The sequence below is a fragment of the Equus przewalskii genome, chromosome 19 (genome assembly GCF_037783145.1).
Source record: "Equus przewalskii isolate Varuska chromosome 19, EquPr2, whole genome shotgun sequence".
Classification (NCBI taxonomy): Eukaryota; Metazoa; Chordata; class Mammalia; order Perissodactyla; family Equidae; genus Equus; species Equus przewalskii.
The window spans coordinates 7,605,105-7,627,568 of NC_091849.1; the positions used below are offsets into that span (position 1 = coordinate 7,605,105).

Consider the following 22,464-nt stretch of genomic DNA (forward strand, 5'->3'; position numbering starts at 1 on the left):
AAACTTCTGACATTTTGAAGGCCAGAAAAAATTGGTTGGTTTTCAGCTTCAAAGGACACGTGAGAAAACAAGGACCAAAACAGTTTACCCCAACCAACACCTTTTAATCACAGTCCCTTTTCTCACTCCCCTGGTTGACTCTTGAATTTTATAGTTGATATAATCCTCCCTTTTATAGCCAATTTATTTTATTTATGCATTGCAATTTAAATAAAAACTGTTCCGTGCATAGACAGCCTCAGTTTTAATTCTTGGCTTCTATTTAAAAGGCTCGCTAACGCCCCCATTTCCTTTTGTTAATTGCAAAACAAACATCCTCCACAAGACTACCCTCTATTCTGGGACCCCTTTGAGATTCCCAGGAATTGCTGTGCTTGGGCCACATTTACACCTAGACGTGGATCTTACAGAAAACCTCCTTGCTGCCTTTGATGGCCTAGGGATGGTGATACTACACACTCAGAAAGTTTTAACCTTATAGTCAGCATCAGAAAATGAACTTGGTTCCAACAGTTGTTTCTAGAATAACTGGGGTACAACAAAATACAACTGGGGTACATAAATGCAGTGACATAGATGGGGCACACAATGATCTCTTTACCTCTGCTTCCTTTCCGTAGGATGAATTCTGTTCTAAAATTATAATTGTTTATAGCAGGCATTGGGAAATTGGGGGATTGATTTCACTAATTTTTATTGAGCTATTGCCATGTGTCAAATACTATTCGAAGTGATTTACATGGTTGCTCTCATCTTCAACAAGAAAAAGGAAGGTTTGAAATCTGATCAAATATATGAATTCTTTTCCCAAAAAAGTGAATACCACATAAAAATACAGTTTCAAGGGTATGAATCTTGTACTTGTCTGTAGAACAAGGCTTATCAGCTTGAGCATACCACCCCTAATTGTATAGAAGGAGCTAGACAGATGCCTACTGTGCCAGGCTCTGGGCTATGACTAAAGATACGTAAAGTGGGGGAGGGAGGGAGGAGAACAGTTTCACATCTTAAGAAGGGATGCAGTTTGATTATTTTCTTTTTTGTATATTTAAAAAAATTTTAAATAACAAGAATTAAATTTATAGTGATATTAATTTATGCTTTATTTTTTAAAAATCACTATAGTCCCATCACACATATTTCAGGTTGCATCTTCCATACTCTATCCTTAAATAACGTTATCATAACATCATAGAATGCTTAAATGTACTAACTTCTTTTTAAACTTGATCTAACTTTATAAACATTTCCTATGTTTTCACACACTGACCTTCATGTTTAAGGTGGGACCAGGGCTGAGCAGGTTTGGGGTAGATGGGACAGGGTGGGGATGACTCACCTAGGAGAAGTCAGTCTAGTTTAGGAGATGTCCTTCTATTGTTAGTTTCATGGGTTATTTCCCTTTATAGTTGAAACTGATAAACACTGGGAAGAATGAAGAATCATAGCATAGTAAGTTACTTCAGGGATCAGCTCACTCCCCTCCCATGCCTGCAGGTAAAACTATTCTCTGTCATCTTTATTCTGACCTTTGGGTTTAAAAACCCCAGGAAGCAAACAAATTAAGGACTACAATCTAGTAACCCAAGATTACTGGAGAAAAAAAAAGACCATGGACCTACACTATCCAGTACAACAGCCAGACAGCTGCTAGCCATGTGTAGGTATTTAAATTTAAATGGAACTTAAATAAAAATTTAAAATTTAGTTCCTTAGTCACACTAGCTTAATGTCAAGTGCTCAGTGGCCATGTGTGGCTAACAGAGAAGATAGGGATTATTTTCATCGTTGCGGAGCTTTGAACTGGACGTTGCTGCTCTGGATCTTATCAATTCAATAAAATATTTTACCTAGTATCTAACGTGTTAGTTTTATATGATAGGCTCTTTGAAAGATAGAAAAAGATGGATTTTGTTTTTCTTTTGTTTTATATTTCTTAAAGTTTTGTGTAGGCTTGTAACCTGTAAACTAAGGCTTTTTAAGCACTTTCCGGCCCATCAGCCACTTGTGGCGATCAGTTTTGTTAGCAGAGTCCAATTTGACAGTGAATGAGTATGTGTACATGGCTACCTATGTTAGGTATTCTGTCAACCACAGTGTTTCATCTCCCGGGGCCTGGCAGCCCCCTGGCCCTCCTTTCCACCTCCCCTAGAACCCCATCTCCTTTTTCCCATCTGCTCCTTTCTGTCTATGGACATTCTTAGGTTTTCTTTTAAAGAGAACTCCTCGCTTAATTTTGCTCCTCTATAACTAGTCCCTTCCTGCTGTATTCTCTTTACTCTCTCCTGTCCTGCGAATTTTTTCTGCAACTCAGTTAAGTGCCTTGCCATCCACTCTGTTGCCAATGCAGGAAGCCCGGAGTCTCCTCACAGCCAGGTTGGTCCGTGGACCCCTGTGCTCCTCATATCTGTCCTTTAGACTGTATTGTAGTAGCCTCCTAACTGGGTTATATCCCTCTAATCGTCCATTTTTCAAATTGTTGCCAAGAACTTTTTAAAATATGGATATGATTATTTCATCCCACGGTTTAAAAAAAAGTGGGGGACCCTTCAATTGGTTCCCACAGCCACAGGATCAAGTTCATCCCTCTGAGATGGAACCTTGACCTCAGCATAATTGTGCTGGCCCCATCTTTGCCATTTCCCCCACTCTGCCCTCCCTCCTTTCTACAATGCACTGGTATCATCCCGTGGCTCCCAAGGGCTTTGTTTTCATGGCCAGAAACCTAAGACAAAACTTTGGCAGTTAGACACAGGATTGCCATGTTTTTTCTTTTGCCAAGTAAGGGCATTAAAAAACAGTCTCAACCATCTACTGTCTTTATCATCTCATTTTAAAAGGGGGCATTTTAACCTAAAAAAAATTAATAAATTCATCATTGTGAGAATTTCAGTAAATCGTCTGGTTTTTCTCATTTTGCTGGAGAAGGGAGAAAATGTAGGAATTTAGGAGCTAATGCTTTCGAAACACTGCATTCCACGCAGTCATACCTCTTGGGTCTCGGTGCTTTTCCCCCATGCATTTCCTTATAACTAGAATGCACTGTCTTCTGAAAGCCCATCTCTCTTTCAAGCTCAGGTTTGTTTTTACTTTCCTGTCCTCACACTCGATGACTTACCGCTGGGGAGCCCCGCAGCCCTTAAAGTGTTTGGCTCATAATCCATTTTCCCTGGGATTAGAATTTATCTCTTTGTTTCCTGCCTACTCTACCTCTCCAGCCTAAGTACCAGCCTTTGAGGCCAGGGGCTCTGTCTTCCAGCTGTTGGTGGTTCTAACATCTGGGACATCAGTAAACTAATGTCTGAGAATGATCATCCTATTTCAGGTTTTCACATTGATAGAGAATCTTGCCCTGCATCTGGGGTACAAAAAGAGTAGAGAATGTCTTAAGCGACTCGTTTTAACCCTGAGCAGAGAACGCATATTTTCTGTGCACTCTCCTAGGCTTTGGCTCAAGCACACTGAAAGGAGCAAGGGTGAGCCTGGAACTCACACTGCAGGAAACTAAAGAGACCTAGTTTTTAAATGAAACCTGTTTGGTGGCTGAAGCCATAGACATGATAAGTGCAAAGAAGCTGTGAAAGTTTTAAGGGCTGGCAACTTTGATGGATCAGTGGGTCCTTTTGTTTTCTCTTTCTCTAAGCTAAAAAAAATTAAAGAAGCATTTGTGTAATGTTATGAATGGGAATAACAATATTTGACTATAAATCTGGGATGTACAGAATACCTGACTAGAACAAATAGCATGGTGCTATTTCCATGTAAAGTAGGTGGAACTAGAATTACTTTACATATCTGTCTTCCAAACTCCTAGGCCATTAAATGAATCTTGTAGGCTAAAACCTAGTAGGGTAAAAAACAGTTATCAGCACAGTTAGTAGTTTCTTGTGGGTAAAGCCATAAAAGGATTATTCTTGCCTTGCCCAGAGCACAGCATTAGGGGTTAACTATAAGAAATAAAGAGACGATAAAGTTTTCTCTTACATCTCTGTCTTTCCTGCAAGCATCATTTGCACCATAGACAGGTAGCAAATTGTTATATAATCTGTTAGTCCTTTTTTTTTTTCTTAGGAAAATTCTGTTTCCAGATTGGGAACATGCCAGGATATAACTGGCCTCTAATATAATATAGTTTATGGAAAGGTGTCAGTTACAATTCCAAATCTGTTAAGTAACTGGGGCCACTCTCTTGAGTTATATTTTGACTTCTGCATTTTAGTTGTGGGGCCGGCAGAGCATGAAATTCGGTTTGTGTGAACATGTGCGTGCCTGGGTGTAGTGGACTGTATTTTCTTTTCAGAATTATAATGAAGCATCTTAAAGAGCTTTGAAAAAATTTCCTCGGGCATATTCAGTGAGCACGGTAGATGCCGTTGTTTTGCAAGTTTTCTATTTTCTTTGTCTGTACAGGTTGTTCCTGACTTCATGGCTGGGAGGAAATTGAGGATGTTGAAGAGTGCTTGCCGTTTGGCCGGTGGGGCTGAACCGGTTAGCTGGCTCCTGTGCTCAGATGGGCTAACGGCAGGGCTGAGTCCTGTGGCTATAGGAGAGGGGCCACACAGAAGGCAATGTTCTCAATTTTGCATGAAGACAGCATGGCTGCTCTGCTCTCTACACACCTTTTTTCATTCTACTATCTAGCCTCATAAAAAAAGATCCTAAAAATACCAGCTTCGTTTTGGAGTGTTGGCATAGAAGTTGGTGTCCTGGATTTAATCTGTAACCTGGCTTCTGTCTCTCGTTTGCCACCATTTTCCCCATGGCTTTGCCTACTATTATCACTCAGTCTCCTTTCTCCTCCCTAGCCCTCTTACCTCTGAGATTGTAAAAGGTTAAGAGATATTCAGGCAAGGGAGTTTTTCTTTGCTTTAATTGACTTTGGAAAGATTCCTTACAGCCCAGAAAGGAACTCTGGGGGACTGTTTTAAACATCTGATCCTATCATCCTCTGAACCCATTAACTTCACATATGCTGGTGTGATACCAAGAAAGTGGAACTCCTGGCCTTGAATGACAGGGAGTCAGGGTCCTCTGTGCGCTGATGTGGGAACTCCCTCACATCATCCCATGCTGTTAGTGGCACATGATCCTACAGACACCTTGATTCACTAATGAGTGGAGTTTGCTGCTATTCTTGTTGCTGGATATTCACAGGAATGCTCATAGTGTTAGGTAGGTGGAAGTGCTTTTGAGACCCGACATAAAAACACCCGGGCATCCCAGCAGGGTTGAGTCTCATACACAGTTAGGCCTGGGAGGGACTCAAAGATCATGGCCTGTGCTCACTCTGCAGACGAGGGGGCCAATGTATTACAGGCCATTTGCTTACCCAAGGAAGCACATGGTGTACTGCTCTGTGTTCCAGTGGTTAGAGGATGTTATTAAATGCTACTGAATTATTTTAATAATGGTGGTATAAACTCAGAGTTTACCTTGAGCTACTGTAACTAACTTCTGGGGTTTCTGGACTGTGATGAAGATAGCTCTCATGTTTGCTGCAGGCAGAAAGCAAATATATATGTGAGCCCAGAGAGTGAGTTCTCTTTCTTGGAAGCATCAAGGCTCTCCCACACTGAGGTGCAGGGAGTGCTGGTACGTTGGACTTGGAAGCTTTTAAAGTTGGAGCTGAAATGGATGCCGGGTAGGTGTTGATTGGGCATTGTTCCAGGGTTCTGGAGGCCGGTAATATTTAAACAAGCCAAACAGCCCCTCCAGGCGAGCTGCAGGAAATCCAGCCCTGTGCTCCGTGCTGTTGCGTGGTCAGCAGGAGATAAAAGTGCGGACTGTTGGAGGCGAGGCCCCTCCTATCACTGGATGGCAAACTGTTAAGGGAAGATAAAAGGAAAGAGTGGGGTTGTTCTTCTAGAACAACAGGAGGTGCCTTTATCACAGGCATTCAAGTAAAATGGAGGTGGTGAGCAAGAGATCCTCAGCTTTATGATTGCAAGTGTGTTAAGGAACTCTATCTGAGAAGCAGGACGTGGTTTCATGAACACACTTTCATGTCATGAAAATGTTAGTAGATGCCGGTCTTTTTTCAACCCAGAGTCCGTTTGACTGGAAATGTTGCATTACATACTGCTTCAGTTAAATTGGTGTCTGTTTGCCCTTCCAAATCTTTGTGCTCCAGAGATTTTCCCTGGGGAGGTCTCTGACCCATTGGGACTGGTGGAAGTGTCAGGCTGTGCTTGGACTGAGCAGATGAACAGAACAGCCCCGTGCGCACAGTGATGGTGTACCCAGTATCCTTGATTTCTCAGCTGTGTGTCTGTCTCCTCTCAGGTTTTCTTCTAGTACTGGCTGAATTATCACGCACGTGTGAGAGAGTTTAAGAGAAGGGTTCCGTCAGACTAGTGTTGATCTCCCCTTTTAGATTTTCCCTCCTGTTCTTCGCAACTTTGGGGAGAAGTTTAGGAGCTTACAAAGAGGTTGTCTGTTTCAGGGTGGGGATTGTGAAATGTGAACCCACATCGAAGAGCCTCGTCGTGGTCAGTGCGAATGTGAGCTCAGTCAGACCAAAGGAACCCGTGTGCTTTGGGCCCATTATGCTGTTTCAGACCCTGCTGGGCTGGGGGGCTCAGCCCTTTGTGTTGGTGCAGCAGCAGCGCAATTAGACAGCCGGTGGAGTGCAGTTGTCGTGAACTAATCACCGCCCGGCGGCTTAGGGGAGACACGCCAAGAGGAACTGTGCGCGTCAGACTTGCTCCAGCTCCAGGATGGCTCTAATCGCCCCCACACGCCACCTTCCCTCCGAGGTGCCTCTGCTCCTTAGTGCTGGGGGTGTTGGGCAGAAACCGGCCCCCTGCGCCACCTCCCTCCCAGCGCCCCATCCTGCCCTGTAATAGCTTTTGGGTTTCGCTCAGTTTACTTTAAGAAACACCATTTTCTTCCTAGTGTTTTTGGTTGGTTGGCTTGTGATAAACACTTATCAACCACTTATATCTCAGAGTATTTGTTTTTCTTCATAGATACAGCATGGTGAATAATTTTCTTAAAGGCAAAACAGAGGTTAAAAAAAGGTCACCCGTTACTTGGCACAGAGGGCGGCCGGCAGAGCTCCTGGTCGTTTGGGCATGGTAATTTCACCAAGCACAGTCACTCTCAGCTGACAGTTTGTAATGTCTGATTACCCACTGTGAAATTTCAACCACAGCTGACCACTTTTCCAGGGGGCAAGGAAAGATGTGATCTCCTCCTTCCACTGCCTTCTCTGAGCTGTCAGGGTAGAAGCATTTCGAACAACACTTTTATCTTCCACAAAGTAATTTTAGTTTTTTAAGGGGTGTCGTCCTGCACAGACTCCATTCTGGGAATCTGAAGCCTAGATCCTAGGTTAACCACCTGCCCTTGGGGTGGTTAGCTTGCGTCCAGCTCCTCCTCAGGGGAAAAGTAGAGAATCCTGTTTCTGCAGCCTCTGCTGCCAACCCTTTACCGAGCATGCTGGGAAGGCCAGCCCCACAACCTCAGAGCCTGTGAAAGAGTTGCAGGATATTGCCTAAAACGCTCTACAAACTGCTACTGAACTTTACCCCAGCTTCCTTCCCAAAGCTGTAAATGTGACTGGAGTCACTGAGATCTACTTCAGAGGAGTGTCCAGAGCAATCCACTGACTAGGGTCCAGTTGCCTGAGAGTCTGGAACAAGTTGCTGAGTGTCAGCCACAGTATGTCCAGGTTCTGTAGCTGGGAGGGAGGAGGTGATGGAGAATATGGGGAAGAGTGAGGTCCCTGTGGAGCCAGCAGTGAGGACTTCCTTGATGAAGCAAATATGAAGCTGACCAGGATTTGTTTCAGCAGGAACTGAAGCTGAGGCGGTTTTGTTTCCTGGGCGCCAAACAGCATTGCAAGTGTGGCAGCAGCTGTTCTGCTCCTTATTGTCAGTGGGATTGCATTTGTCATAAGCTAAATTATATTTGTATTTCGTTACTAATCTTGGAGGCTGGAGCAGAATTTTGTTTTAAAAGTCATCAAACTGTCCCTTGCCCTCAAAGCTTTGGCAGTGCAATAGGGGAGGTCCGTGGGTGAATCGAGGAGCTGGGCAGAGCCAGCCCAGGGGCCACATAGACTGGAACGTTGGGAGGTAAATAGCATCAGTAGCTCATACTGGGGGTTGCTATACCATTTGCAGTGTTCTAATGAATAGTCCTTTGATTTCTGTACTGTAAGTTAAGGAGAGCTAGTATTAGCTTCATTTTCCAGATGAGAGAGCTGAGGCTCTGAAACTTAAAGTTGCTCCATTGGTGGCAAGCTGAATTTCCAGTCCAAGGTTTAAGACTCCACATCTCATGCTCTTTAAGTTACACTGCTGTGGTTTGTTCTCCTGGTGCGTGCTTCTGAATCTTACAGTATTATGGAAAAGGGACTGTCCTCTTAGAAGTACACAATCTGGAAGTCAGAAGAATGATCTGATTTGGTTACCACCCACTGCAGGACTGAGTTATGGTTATCCACCCTCTGCATGAATACTCCCAGGGGCAGCAAACTCATTACCCCTGGGGCCTTGTGACATCTGTGGACAGCTCTAGTTGTTCAAAGCTCTGGTGTAGAGAATTATGGAGTTCCAGACCGGCTTCTTTGTGCCCTGTACCCAAACGTCGTTCCTGCTGTGGTGAACACATGGGAGTGTGCCCCCCTTTCACGTGCCAGGCCTTTAGGTGTTTTCGGCCCACCTTGTGTGTCTCCTGTTCTTTCTCTTCAGTGGGCTCAGCATCTCTGGTTCCTTCAGCCACTTCTTGTTTTCCCCTGGACTTGGTCTCCTAGTCCTCTGGTTTGCTAATGACCCTTCTCTGAATGGTTTTTCAATGATCCTCTTTGTGGTGCAGCAGAAAGTACAAGAATTTTGGAGTCAGACAACCCCTAGCTAGCATCTTGGTCCTGCCCTTAAGAGCTGTGTAATATCCAGCAAATAATCTGATCATTACCTTGTGGGATTTGGGGAAGGATTAAATGTGTGTAAAGTGCCTAACACATTTTCTGGCCCAGAGTTTGTCACAAATAGCTAATGCCCCCTAGTTACTGGGAAGGGGTACTCTGCAAGGCATGTAATTGGATATATACTAGACTTCTGACATACTCTGATTTAAATCCTGTTTTCTGTTAAAGCAATATCCTTTTCTATTTTTAAATTCTTCAGCCAAGGTGTGATGTGGAAGCCTCTCTCCACCCTTTCCCGATAAGCCAGGAGAGCAGATTTTTAGGGTGGGCACTCTTAGTGACACATCTAAGCCTAGAAGACTCTGCCCTGCCCCTGGGGTAGGTGAGGGGGCCTGGTGGACCCTCTGCCCAGTGTGAGCGCTCCCTTATTCAGGCCTTCTTGGCCACCTGCCCCCTTTCTCACTGGCTTCCTCAGGCAGAGTAGAGAACCATACAGGTTTCTACTAAGTTGGGGAAGAAGGTGATGAAATACCAGATCCTGGTGGCCAGGCAGAAAAACAGTGTTTAAGAAAAGACTGGCTCACCTAGGGAGAGGGACGTGGCCACGTACTGAGGGCCGCTGTAGCCCCTCCTGGAAGAGCAGGGCCCTGGGTAACAAATGGCTGCTATGTAGCAGCTGCGTCTTGGCTTCATGAGTCTGGCAGTAGTTAGATCCTGTCAGTAAGACATGCTCCCTGGAGAAGGGCTGCAAGGAGTGGAGTCAGCTTCTTCACAGTCTTGTTTACCGACAGAAAAGCTTATAATCAAGACTTTGTCCCATTTCCTCACTCTAAAGAAGCCAAGAGCCCTGTGGAGAGATGCAGGAAGAACGATGGGGTACCATAGGATGGTTTTATCTTGCCTGTACCAGAAAAATCTCTCCACCTTTCCAGCAGTTCATATTGTAAATAGTAAATTTAATCTGACTCACATAGATAAGTTTGTTAAGCAAGAAGCCTGTCTTCCGAGTCAACACTTGCCTCCCTGCTGAAATTCTATGTAATGTAACAATTAAAACATCCAAGTGGTTTTTATTTTTAAGAGAGAAGCGGTCCCTCAGCCCTAAGCCCCTCCTTGCCCCCACACTTTACTGAATATTAAGATGTCCCCTTACCTAACAACAGTGAATGTGTGAATGTTCATGGCGTATTTTTTTTTTTTTTGCTATTTTTGAAGAAGATGGGCTCTGAGCTAACACCTGTTGCCAATCTTCCTCTTTTTTTTCTCTCCAAAGCCCCAGTACATAATCATGTATCCTAGTTGTAAGTCATTCTAGTTCTTCTATGTGGGACACTGCCACAGCATGACTTGATGAGCAGTGTGTATGTCCACGCCCAGGATCCAAACCAATAAACCCCAGGCCGCTGAAGTGGAGCACATGAACTTAACCACTCCACCATGGGACCAGCCCCTGAATGTTCCTTTTTTTTTTTTTTTTTTAAAGATTTTGTTATTTCCTTTTTCTCCCCAAAGCCCCCCGGTACATAGTTGTCTATTCTTCGTTGTGGGTTCCTCTAGCTGTGGCATGTGGGACGCTGCCTCAGCGTGGTCTGACGAGCAGTGCCATGTCTGCACCCAGGATTCGAACCAACGAAACGCTGGGCTGCCTGCAGCAGAGCGCGCGAACTCAACCACTCGGCCACGGGGCCAGCCCCCCCTGAATGTTCCTTTTGAAAAGTAGCATCAACTGCGATATTCCTGGTCGCCACTGGGTACGTGAAACATAATCAGTAAGGGACAGCCGCCTAGGCTGTAGGGATGATCTCCGTTCAGTTCTCTTTCATCCATGGGTCCCACTGAGGGACCAGCTCCAGCAGACAGTGAACTAGTTCTGAGGCTGTGAGGGGAGCTGTAGGGCTGCCTTCCCTCGGAGTCATTCTCCCTAACTCTTCCTCCTCACCCGCCTCTTGTGGTACATTTACTGCCCTGGAACAGCAGAGAAGGGGAGAGATTTGGGGGGACCATGTGGGTATCCAGAGCCATCAGAAATCCTGGCTGAAGGGCTCAGCATTAGAGACCATCCCATGGCACCCTCAAGGGAGCTTTTCCACTAGTGACACAAGCTTGAGAAATGCTTTTTGCTGGAGAGATGGCTTTGAGGATCCAGAGCCACGTAGAGGCCCGGGCTGAGTGGTTTTGCTTCCTGTGCACTGCCGGCTGGCCCTGCCCTGTCTGGAGCTCATATTTGACCCATTCCTGTTCCTGAGGAAGCTCAGTAGGCCCTCATAGATTAATCTTAACCCCTCCCCTTTATTTATTATTGTTTTATTATGATAAGTAAAGCTCAATTAGAACTGGCATCTGAGTCTCTGCTCTAGCACCTGGATTTTTGCTCTGGGGGTGTGATAAACCAGTGGCTCCTTCCAAATCTTCATGGAAGGAAAGTTTTTCAGGGAGATCCTTGGTTTTGTGTCACCCTTCTTTCAGAATCCTGTATAAAGACAAGTTCTGGTTCTCAAGGCTGAATCAGAATCCCCTGGGAGCTAGCAAGACTGCAGGGCCCACACCCGGAGGAGTTTCTGATGCTGTAATTCTGGGGTGGGGCCTGAGAATATGAATTTCTTTTTTCTTTCAGTTTTATTGAGATATAATTGACATAGAGTACTGTGTAAGTTTAAGGTGTACAACGTAGTGACTTATGTATATTGAGAATCTGCAGTTCTCACAAAGGTCCATGATGCTGCTGGACAGGGACTGCTCTTTGGGGTGGCTGTTTTGGAGGGTCAGTAGTAGTTAACTTCTCGCTGACTAGATTAGACTGTAAGATTTCCTTTGCATGGTGTTTGCTTAATTCTTGATCTGTGCAGTTCTGGCTACTCACTCCCCACCCTCTATGCTGTCTATCTCTTACCCCCACTCCCCCCCATTACTACACACACACCTTGTTGGAACTCAGGACCTGAGAGTGTGGGCCCCCTTGTCTAGAGCTTCCTCTTGCTCCAGGTCTGCATTCAATTTCCATGGAAGCAGAAGTGACCCAGAGGACACAGGTCACTTCTGAGCTTGAGTTTACATCGGTGGGTCAGTTTGAGCCAGCCATTCCGACAGGACTGGGCTGTTTGGGATTTCAGGCAGAGCTGAGTGGCTTCCCTCCAGTCTGCTTGCTGGCTACTTTTAGAACACAAGAGTGTAGGACGTGGCGTTCCCCATTGCTTTATACAACAAGGGCAGTGAGTGATTGCAAACTCTTGCCCTGTGCAGTGAACTTTCTAGTTTGAGGTGGAAGTCCAATCAAGCCTCCTGCCAGAGAGAGGAAGGCAGAGGTAAAGGTGGGAGGAGAGAGCTCCTTTTTCCTGCCTAGAAACAGGCGGACATGGGAGGCCAGGCGCTGAGCCATCTGTCGGGGCAGAAGTGACTCAGTATGATTGTTAGAAGTCAGAGAACATGACGGAGGGAGTGCATCTATTCTCTCAAGCCCTGTGCCAGGAGTTGCAAATTTTGTCCAAAAGAAACTTAACAGAGGTTAAAAACTGGATTCACTTTGCTCTACCACCCTGATCTTGGGGGCAAGTTACATAACCCCTACTCTTAGTTTTCTCATCTGTACAGTGGGACTGATCCTCATAGAGGATTAAATGAGATAATACACTTAGTATGTGGCACGGAGTGTTCAAAAACATTATTATTACTATTAATACTATTATTATTATTACTAATACTACTACTACAGAGATAGAGTTTGAAACAAAGAGCCTTGGGTGAGTGGGAATCAGGAAACCTGCATGTGGAAAGTGGCCCCTGAGGGATGGAATGGGGAGAGGAGTCCAGGTGGATGTTCTAGGGGAAATAATTGAACAGAGAGGTAGCTGTGGGGACTGGTGGGCAAGATGGCCAGAAGGTAAACTGAGGCCAGAGCATGGAGGGCTTTGAATAGCAATTTAAAAAGTCTGAACACTTCCTGTAGTATTGAGGTGGAAATCAGAAGACAACCCAAGTCAGGGAGGCCCACATACGTGGTCTTGGGTCCCCTCCGCACCTTGCTGTCTTGAACGTGGTCTGTGCCAAGGGGTGCATCCCTCTCTGCTTAGTGGTCCCACCTCACCCAAGGGGGAAGATCCAGAACTGGCTGGAGCAGTTCATGGTGCCTGATTGTGCCAGGCCTGCTCGAATGCTCTACGTGACACTCCAAGGCTCTCTCCAGTTGACCAAGGTCCGTGCCAGTGAGCAGGGAGGGTGACTTGCACGGGTTGCCGCCCTATCCAAGGCATAGAGTGAACCCTAAGCCGAGAAACACATCAACTTCCTGGAACTCAGAGCTGTCATCACAGCTGTCTTAGCCTTCAGAGCACTAGCGAGGTTGTCCTGGGTATTGAGATGGTTTTGCCCTGAGCTTTGCAGGCAGGGGAGAGCAGCCATTGCTCGGGTGGGACACTAGTCTGGTTTGGTTTTGTCTCTGGCATAGCCAAGACTGAGGAAGAATAGTTCCTCTCTGCCTCAGGCTGTCCTTCAGAGATGTCCTTGCTTCCTTGCTGCTTGTTAAGCTTTGTGGTAATTCAGAGCATTTTAGTATCTGAACTCCTCTTAACTCAGACTATTTTAGCCTGTTTTGGGTTGGCCAGAACTAGCCAGTTAGGCTGTTCCAGTCAGTGGATCCAGCATCCCAAGTATTAGCAGACATCTGTGTAGGCTCTGCACTGTGCCTATCCTATCCTGGTTCAGTGTTGTAAAGCTCACTGTAACATTGTCTGGGGGCATCTACTGTCATCCCATGCATCAAAACTTACCCCATCCTTCCTGGGGGCCTTAGGACAGATTTTAGATTTCATTCCAAATCCTCCACGTTTTCAGAAGCTGGAAAGCTTTGTTTCTAGACCATCTTACCTCTTATCTTTCATCTCTTCTTTGCTATCTTGTTGGACCTGGAGATGGGCTCCTTAATCTTTTCTTTCTGGCTTTGCATAGCATTGTCGCTTATCTCCTCAAAGGCTGGGGGCTGATCTTCCCCTCCCCCTCATCCTCAGTGATGGACCTCTGCCCTCTTCAAGTTAGCCTGCTTCCACTGGATCTGGGCAGAGCTTGTGTGGGAATGCAAATGCAGAAATGCAGCATCTTCCCTCAGGAGCCCCGAGACCCACCCCTCCAACTTCCCAGCCTATGTTCTGTCACATTTCCCCTACAGGAGTCATATTCTAGGACACAGCCTCTCCTCACTGGTCTTTTCTTTCTTTCTTTCTTTTTCTGAGGCAGTGGTGATAGAAGTAAGGGGTATCTTGAATTTTCTTCCAGGAACTGTCCTGTATTTTCCACTCTCTGAGTTCTGTGAATCCTTCGGACCTGGTGGAACCAACACAAGCAGGGTAGTGGCTCTTGTTACTCAGCTTCATTGCAAGATATTCTCAATATCCAAATCATTTACAGCCAAGATCAGAGGATGGAAGCTTCAGGGTCATGTCTGTCAGGTTGGCCCTCTCTTCCCCTTGGTTCCCTGTGTATATTGAGGAGATTACTTGATGGACTTCTCACAGTATCTTTTCTAAATGATGGGAAGGAGCGAGTCCAAATTTTAATAAGATTCTTGGTAAGATTCTGAAAAAATTTTAATTCCAGAGACTTGTCTCTCTGATGTGTTTTTATTAACTGTGTATAGAACTGTAGTTAACTTTACTTATTCGGAGATCTTGGCAGTTTCTAGAAAAAAAAAACTATGGAGCTCTTTCTCTCCAGGCTTCCTAATAAAATTTGCCATTAAATAAAAAATAAATAATAACAGAGGGAAACTTTGCTTTTTTTTTTTTTTTTTTTTTCAGTGTTTAGTTTCACCTTAGGCATCTTTTAAGTTTGGATGAATGGGGATAATCTCAAAGGATGTTTTGTCTGTGTATTTCTGAAACCTCATAGGAATTTTAAATAAAATTGACTAGATTCATAGTTTAAAAGGAAGGTGGCTTCCATATCAAGTAAAACCAGTATTTTTATCCTACTTATCCTGGGATGAACTTCTGGGGTCCCTGACCCTCTTGATGCTGAAGGAAAATGCTGGATGTAGAGTTCTGTGCATTTCTCTATGGGAAGGTCCATAATTTTCATCAGATCCTCAAGGAGGGTCTTGCCACCAAGAAACACTGAGAATTTCTGGGTTGTAATAAGGGTTCCTCTAGGCTTAAGAGATCACTGTTTCTATGAGTTTCTCCTTATTTCTTGATACTTCATTCAAAATACAAAGAACTTTTCAAAAGAGAAAGGGGCAAAGAAAAATGATGGAGCAATTGAACCAATGAGATATAAAGAGTGAGAAACTGTTTACAGTGTCAGAAATTGTTGAGCTGCTTCTCATAGAAAGAGTTGGTGGGGCCTTCTCACCCCAACAGACCGGTCTAGCAGGGGTTTGCCTGCCTTCAGTGCTCAATAACTGTGTGTGGACAAAGTGAGTAAGATTCAAGATGATAACGGGGTGTGTGACATGATTGGGCAGCTTTCCTCCAGACACTCTGAAAGGGGATAAAAAATGAGAAAATAACGCCATGCAAATCTTTCTTGACAGGTTTTGTCCACGTGGCAGTTTATTTCACTTCTTTAGTCTTCTCCCAGTTTTGCACTCTTCAGTTTAGCTACAGGATGCTGTTTTCAGAGACCGAGAGAATGTGACTGAGGCTTGTAGCTCTGCGAAATGCTGCATTCCAGTTTTTTCTGACTTTGTAGAGGGCCAAACACAGCTTTCTCCCAGGTCAGGATTTGAGGCCTCTGGCACCCCAGAGCAGACTTTCTCAAACTCTTGAAGGCCGTATGTAGTTTGAGAAATTTTCTGTAATCTTCCCTCTAGAAAGGAAAAGATTTGCTTTGGTCCTTTTTGAGCTGTGTTATGGACACTCCCTCATCATTCAGGAAAAGATGTAATAATATCTCCTTTACGTTGAGGGACTGTTTAGTTCCATATTTTTTACTTTCTTCGGCTCTCTTCTTTTTTCCTGTCTGTCTTTGACAGCACTTATTGCTGTCTTGTTCTTCTCTTCCCCTTATCCTGGCGTCCGTCAGCCTCTGCTATTAGCATGCCATTCAGATGCTCAAAGCTCCACCTGGAGCCAGTGATCCAAGCATTCATGGGTGATGTTGCCGTCTACGTTGTTGGAGCGTGTTTTGGGGATTCCTGTCTGTCTAAGGGACACCTGACTCTAGTCCCTCTTGCTCAGCTGACTCTGGGTAGAATCAATGTAGGAACTGGAAGCTTACTTATAAGTGCAGGCAGGGGATAGCAAATGTTCTCTTGTCCTTAATTTGTGATTCCGAGTGGTGTTAAGTGGAGAAAATGGAGAGACAGGATCATTTCTGGTCTTGACTCCCTCTTAATGTCACATTTTCTCATTTTTGTAGGTTGCTCCGACTCTGCTCCAGAGGTGGTGGCTTTGAGGTGTGACCCCGCCCACGTTTGGGCCTGGCCAGCGCCAGCTCCTCAGTAAGGAGGGCCAGCTTGATAAGACGAAGAAAACAGGTCAGTTAAACATGATTGACTTTCCTTGAGTCACAATAGCACTGAGTGTTGAGTCTTCCTGGCCCCTCCTCTCCCTCACCACATTCTCTTTGAGTTGCCCTCCTTCTTCTCCAGATCCTTCAGAGGCTTTGATGCACAACCACAGTGAAATTGTAACTGTGTATGGCTAGTTCTTCCTGATCTAATGGGCCTGAGGTGTGGGATGAGAAATTTCGGAAGGAGTGCTTAGTGTTTGTCTCAAGGAAACAACGCTTAAGACATCCCCAGTGCCTGCTTCTCCCTTCCCACCCCCAGATTCAGACTGTTTGGTAAAAACTGGAACACCATGGGGGCCGGCCTGGTGGCGCAGCCGTTAAGTGTGCACCTTCCACTTCAGTGGCCCGGGGTTTGCCAGTTCAGATCCCGGGTATGGACATGGCACCGCTTGGCAAGCTATGCTGTGGCAGGCGTCCCACATATATAAAGTAGAGGAAAGATGGGCACGATGTTAGCTCAGGGCCAGTCTTCCTCAGCAAAAAGAGAAGAATTGGCAGCAGATGTTAGCTCAGGGCTAATCTCCCCCCACAAAAAAACCTGAAACACTAGGCCAGTCCACTTGGCCATTCAATGAAGACGACCATTTCTTTTCATATCTGTGACTTTGAGAGCTTCATCAGGGTTCCCAGTCCTCTCTGGTTCCAGTTGGAGATTGTATTAGAATAGGGCCAGTGGTTTTTGTTTTTATTTTGTTTATTATTATTATTATTATTATTATTTTTGCAATGGTGGGGCTGTTGAATAGGATAGTGTCAGGGAACAAAGAAGAGAATGAAAATACCAAGACTATGAATATCCATAAAGAAAAATATGCTTTGTAAGGACCTTAAATTGTTAAACTTGTCTTTCATCCCCCCCTGAGATGGATTATCAGATGGTTGGGTTATTGCCCCAGTACAGTCCAGGGTCAGGCATGGGTTAGGTAGACTTGACTAATACTGGCCAATTGACTTCTGGATAAATTAGCCCACAGATGCACCTTAATGTTAAGGTGGATTTTTTTTTTCTAACATGAAACAATGAGCTACATTGTGTTTCACACTAGATTCTTTGCCTTCTTCTCTGCTCCATCATCCCAGAGAGAGAACTCAAGAGTAAGACACAAGAGCAGACTGGAGTAAAATCTTGTAATAGCTCCAAGGGGCTGGTTTGGGTTGGTTTTGAAACAGCTTTTCAGGGAGGAGTCCAGTTGACTCTGTTCTTCTTTTGAAACGTGTAGCTGTAAATTTCATTTTGTTAATTGCACTTTCTGATCAGAGATGAGAAGAGTCTCTTAAAAAAATACTGCTGTTTACTTACACTTAAACTAAGAAAAGGAAGTAAATGTAGGTGATCTTGGCATCATCAGTGGGTAGTGTCACACTTTACACTTTATCCTAAAGCAGGAAATAAATTTAGCAAATGCCTTCCTGTCCAGACAAGATGGGAAACAACAAGTTTCCATGACTTTTCTCTTTTTCCAGTTGGCATAGGCCCTTGCAGTTTTCAGCCTTTATGTTGATTAGCGATCATGACAATTGCTGGTATTGTACATTTAAGATACTTAGGTAGTTTGCAAGAATGTATCTTTGATGTTACAGTGACTGTGATAAAATTTCTTAACTGGCAATTTGGCTCTGTTTAGTGAATATATGTTTGTTAATTTTTGTATTGTCTGTTTCTCTCCTCTCCATTTTCTTTCCCTATTCAATGATAGAATCTATTTTTTGTGACATAATTTTACATTTGGTCCTAAAGGTGTTTAACCTGTTCCCAGATTTAAGTCAATTCTATCACCTTTTTCTTTTCTAAATGTAATAATAGGACAAAAGTAAGCTCATCTTCTTAACTCTGACTTATAAATCGGTAGAAAGGCTAACTTTCTTTTTACTGACATAATTGCAATAAAGAAGATTTCTAGTCAGTTATTTTATCATTTGCTGTACATTAAAACTATGGGGGAAATGCATTTAAAAGAATAAGATGATTTTGGTATTGAAGGTATCCACTTATTTGAATCAAACAAATAATTATATCCCGATTGATTACAATAGTTCTAGGGAACTGATGAAACTTTTGTTAGAAATCCATCAAGAAAATGGCGTGTGTATGTGTGCACACTTACGTGTGTGCATACTTAATACTTAGGTCACATGTTTCTTCCTAGAGAGAAATCTCCCAAATAAACTCTCAAAGACAGTTAAAAACAGGAAGTTGAAGCACAGTTTTTAATAAGTTTAAATGGACGTCTAGCTTCAGGAAACTTCGTGGAAAGTCAGCAGTTTGATTTTTTTTTTTCTTTTTTTTTTTTTTTAAAGATTTTATTTTTCCTTTTTCTCCCCAAAGCCCCCCAGTACATAGTTGTATATTTTTAGTTGTGGGTCCTTCTAGTTGTGGCTTGTGGGATGCCACCTCGGCATGGCCTGATAAGCGATGCCATGTCCGTGCCCAGGATCCGAACCAGCGAAACCCTGGGCCGCTGAAGCAAAGCATGTGAACTTAACCAGTTGGCCACGGGGCCAGCCCCTGATGTTTTCTTTAATTCTAGACATAGCTGTCGTCTCTTTATGGGGAAGATGTGAGGGGTGAGGCTGGCTCAGTTGTCTTCAGTTGTATGTTTCTGTAGTTAGTCCTTTTACTACCCTCTGGAAAACCATTAGGTTCCTATCTTCAAAATGTCTGTTAACAAGGAAGGCACAGTTTGTCTCTTGACAAGAAAAGTACTGTTCCTGAGATTCTCTTTGGCTCTTTTGGTAAGATTTTAGCTTGGGAATTCTCAGCTGATGGCAGGCTCATTTAATAAAGTCATATCCCCAGGCCTTTCCTGCTCTGCTGCAGGACACATTTATAGCTGCTCTGGCTGCTACCATGTGTCATCTCCTAGGTCATGTTCCCTAAAGTGGAAGGAGGAAACCACAAGAAATCATGTTCTTTCTGGTGTTGTTCCTGAGCATTCATTTTGCTGCTGAGATAATGAGCTGTAGTTGAGGCTGCCGTTGTAGACTTGTAGAATTTATTAATGCATGCTGTGGGATAACAGGGTATGTGGCTTACTGGCAGCGCTTTAGCTGTAGAATATCTTCCCAGATAAAATGTGGGAAAAGGTTTACCTGTAGACTCATTTCTGGCCATACTTACAACCATAGTACTTCCATTTGCAAGGACTGTAACTAGAAAAGGCTGGCAGAAGTAAATTTTGACATGGCCATGGCTGTAGTTTTCCTTTAGTCATTTTATTCATATTAGCAGGTTCCTTTTAGGTTTGACCTAATACCTTCTAGACTATGAACCTTTAGTGAATTCCTTTACCGCCTTTTCTTCGGTCACTTTTAGGTAGAGGTGGGAGGTGGGTCAAGTGGGAGTCTGGGAGTCCTTGTGAGGGACTGGGGTAGAGTATTAAAGAAAATTCAGTGTATGTGTATAAATATGAGCTTCAGAAAGTAAAATACCACAAAATCGTTTTGGCTGTTGGGAGTGAGGGTGACAGCTCTGTAGGGAACATCAGTTAAGGTTGAAAAACAACCACAGAATGTGGTTTTGGAAGAAGACGACGACTTAGAAATCACCTCTCATTTGTGCTCCCTGTATTCTCGTGAATACGGTGGTCTGAGATGAGGGCAAATAAATGGTTTCAGTTTTTCTTCACTAAGTGAAAAGACATTCACTGAATCTTTTTGCCTTTGCTTCCCTTCCAGTGTCAACGAGACTTACTAAGAGAAGAAAAAAAAGAAGTGAACAGACTCATTTCCTACTCCACGTGGATGATAGCTATAGCAGGGGAAAATCTCATAGTATATCAATTGGGGCAGAAAATGGAGGTAATTGGCAGTGGGGGCTTGGTTTCTCTTCTGTCCATTTTCTGGGGTATAGGTATATTACCTACTTGTATCTTTTAAGAAACATCTTTTTTATGCTGATTTGAAATTTGGTTATAATTCTGGTAGGATTGGCTTCTCAATTGTCTTATACAATTTGGGCTTCCCATTAAAATCACTGTATTGTAGCAGTAAAGTTAAGTGAAACCTGAAGATTCTCATCGTCAGTTGTTAGGTCTAGAACATTCACGTAGAAGTAAATGAGTTAGGTTATTAGAAGGGCTCTGGCCGCATGGCATCTCCTGGGCTTTCTGATTATTGGCTTAGCCTTTCCCACTCTCTGTCTAATGAAAGATTAGGAAAGACAAAGACACCTGCCTCAGGTGGCTTTCTGAGTTGTGTCGGTGGCATACACTCAGAAAGGCAGCAAGTTTAGTCTTTGGTATGACAACACTTCATTTAGATGAAAGCTTAAATCATTATGGCACAAGTGTCAGCTGGAACTGAGGAAGAAGGGTTTTAGGCATTTTGACCTGACTTACAGTTAGTTATGACAGCCATGGCCAGTGCCGCTTGGCTCTGACAGAAGCCTAAACTTTCTGGTGATCACATGGGCAATTTCCAATTTTCAGTTCTATGGCAGAGGCTTCTTAGAAGCTTAAACGCTTGTCCCAATGACGTCAAGTTCGCCCGTTGGCTTGGAAGGTTCAGACTTGTCTTCCGTCAACACCATGATGTCAGCAGTAATGAGTGTAGGGAAGGTTGCCGAGAATGGCGGGAGCCCCCAGAGCATCAAGTCCCCCACGAAGCCTCCAGGACCAAATCGGATTGGCAGAAGGAACCAGGTAAGCTTTTGTGTGCTAGGTGTTGATGTCTGATGGTTTCAGTCTCTGAGAGACCGTTGGGAGAAGGATGTTCCCTTGAGCGAGCCCCAGCTTCCTAAGATAAAACCTTGGATTTGTTCACATCTAAACAGACATACCCAGAGGCCATAATCGTTTTTCAAGAGTGAACTTCTCATAGCTTATGTCAGTTTCTTTTCATGGAGAAAATTTTCTGTGCTCTGGTGTCACTATTGGTCAAAGCGCCCTTATTCCGTGCCCCATACCTTGATTTGAATGCAGACTTTCTTCATTCATGGGATGGCCAAGGCAAAGAACTTGACATGTTCCTCTTCTGTTACTTGGTTCATTTCCTTATTCACACTGCCAGTTGATTGGGTTTTCAAAGCCACCCCCTTGATTTTTTTTTTTTTAAGTGTCTTCAGGTTAGGTAGCAAATAAGTTCTGGTTGTGCTGGAGCTGCTGTGCGCCTTTCTTCCATCCTTGACAAAGGACAGAATTTGGCTCCAGAGAATTCCACTTAAGATGAGATTTAGTCCTCTTTGAGTTTTTAGTGGGCATCAGATCAAGAGAAGTGGGAAAGAAAATGGGTGGGCAAGGATTGAAAGGATTAATGATGTTATAGAAGTCCACGTCTCCTCCATTGGGAAATAAGATGAATCTTTTAATTAGTTACAAATGGGGCACTTGGAAAGGTGTTGCTATCCCATTAGTAACATGTTCAACAAAGCTGGAGGAATGAGGCAGGGGGCAAATAGTTCTCATTTCTTCTCTGAATCCATATAATGTGAACTGATACTCCTTGTTCAGTTTTGGTTTAACTGATTTAATGGGATTATACCAAACCCTCCAGGAAAAGGCAGTCTTGTGAGTTTGTCTAGATACCAGAGATGGGCAGGAAAGTAAATCTGTTGGGTTTTTGTGAGTTAATTTTCTTTTTTATTAATAATCCTGTAGTGACCATCCTTATACAGAATTATCTGAGCACATCTATGATGGTTTTCTGTAAATTCTTAGAAGGAGAACATTAGTTAAGGCTTTTGATACAACTTGCCCTCCAGGAAAAGTTGTGCCAGCCTAACACCCCTCCAGTAGCATAAGAGAGAGTCTGTTTTCTCCACACCTTTCTCAAGGCTGAAGACTTGACAAAGTTAAATGATGTTTTAGGGTTGGAGCACTGATATCTTTTTCTCTTCTTTCCTTTTTCTCCACGTGCCTCTCTTCCTATGGGTACCTGAGAAAATACTCAGCCTGTATGACTGTGGCCTGGGTCAAGAAGGAGCACTAGCTCTGGATAGAAAAGGTTTATTTCCACTCTCACATGACTGTCTATCTATCCATCTATCTGTCCATCTCTCCATCCATCCACCCATTTCATAATATATACCCAGCTCCTACTTCCAGCCAGGTACTGTGTCAGGTGTCAAACATTTCTGGATGATGAGATAGATGAGG

At 43.9% G+C, this 22,464-nt stretch overlaps 1 protein-coding gene across 17 annotated transcripts in view; it reads left to right on the forward strand.

Moving 5' to 3' along the window:
- The window catches only part of RREB1 (ras responsive element binding protein 1), a 173,124-nt gene that overhangs the window by 87,011 nt on the left and 63,649 nt on the right, over positions 1–22,464 (forward strand). For 14 of the 17 annotated variants that reach the window (XR_011529567.1, XM_070583987.1, XM_070583997.1 and 11 more), the window contains 3 exons: positions 16,220–16,337; positions 20,048–20,170; positions 20,800–21,012. Coding sequence is in view for 16 of the 17 variants with exons in the window: in XM_070583987.1 (XP_070440088.1) it covers positions 20,842–21,012 (171 nt within the window). In the remaining variant the exon portion in view is untranslated. The remainder of the gene's footprint in view (positions 1–16,219; positions 16,338–20,047; positions 20,171–20,799; positions 21,013–22,464) is intronic. The other 3 variants (XM_070584000.1, XM_070583993.1, XM_070583994.1) reach the window with 1 other exon arrangement.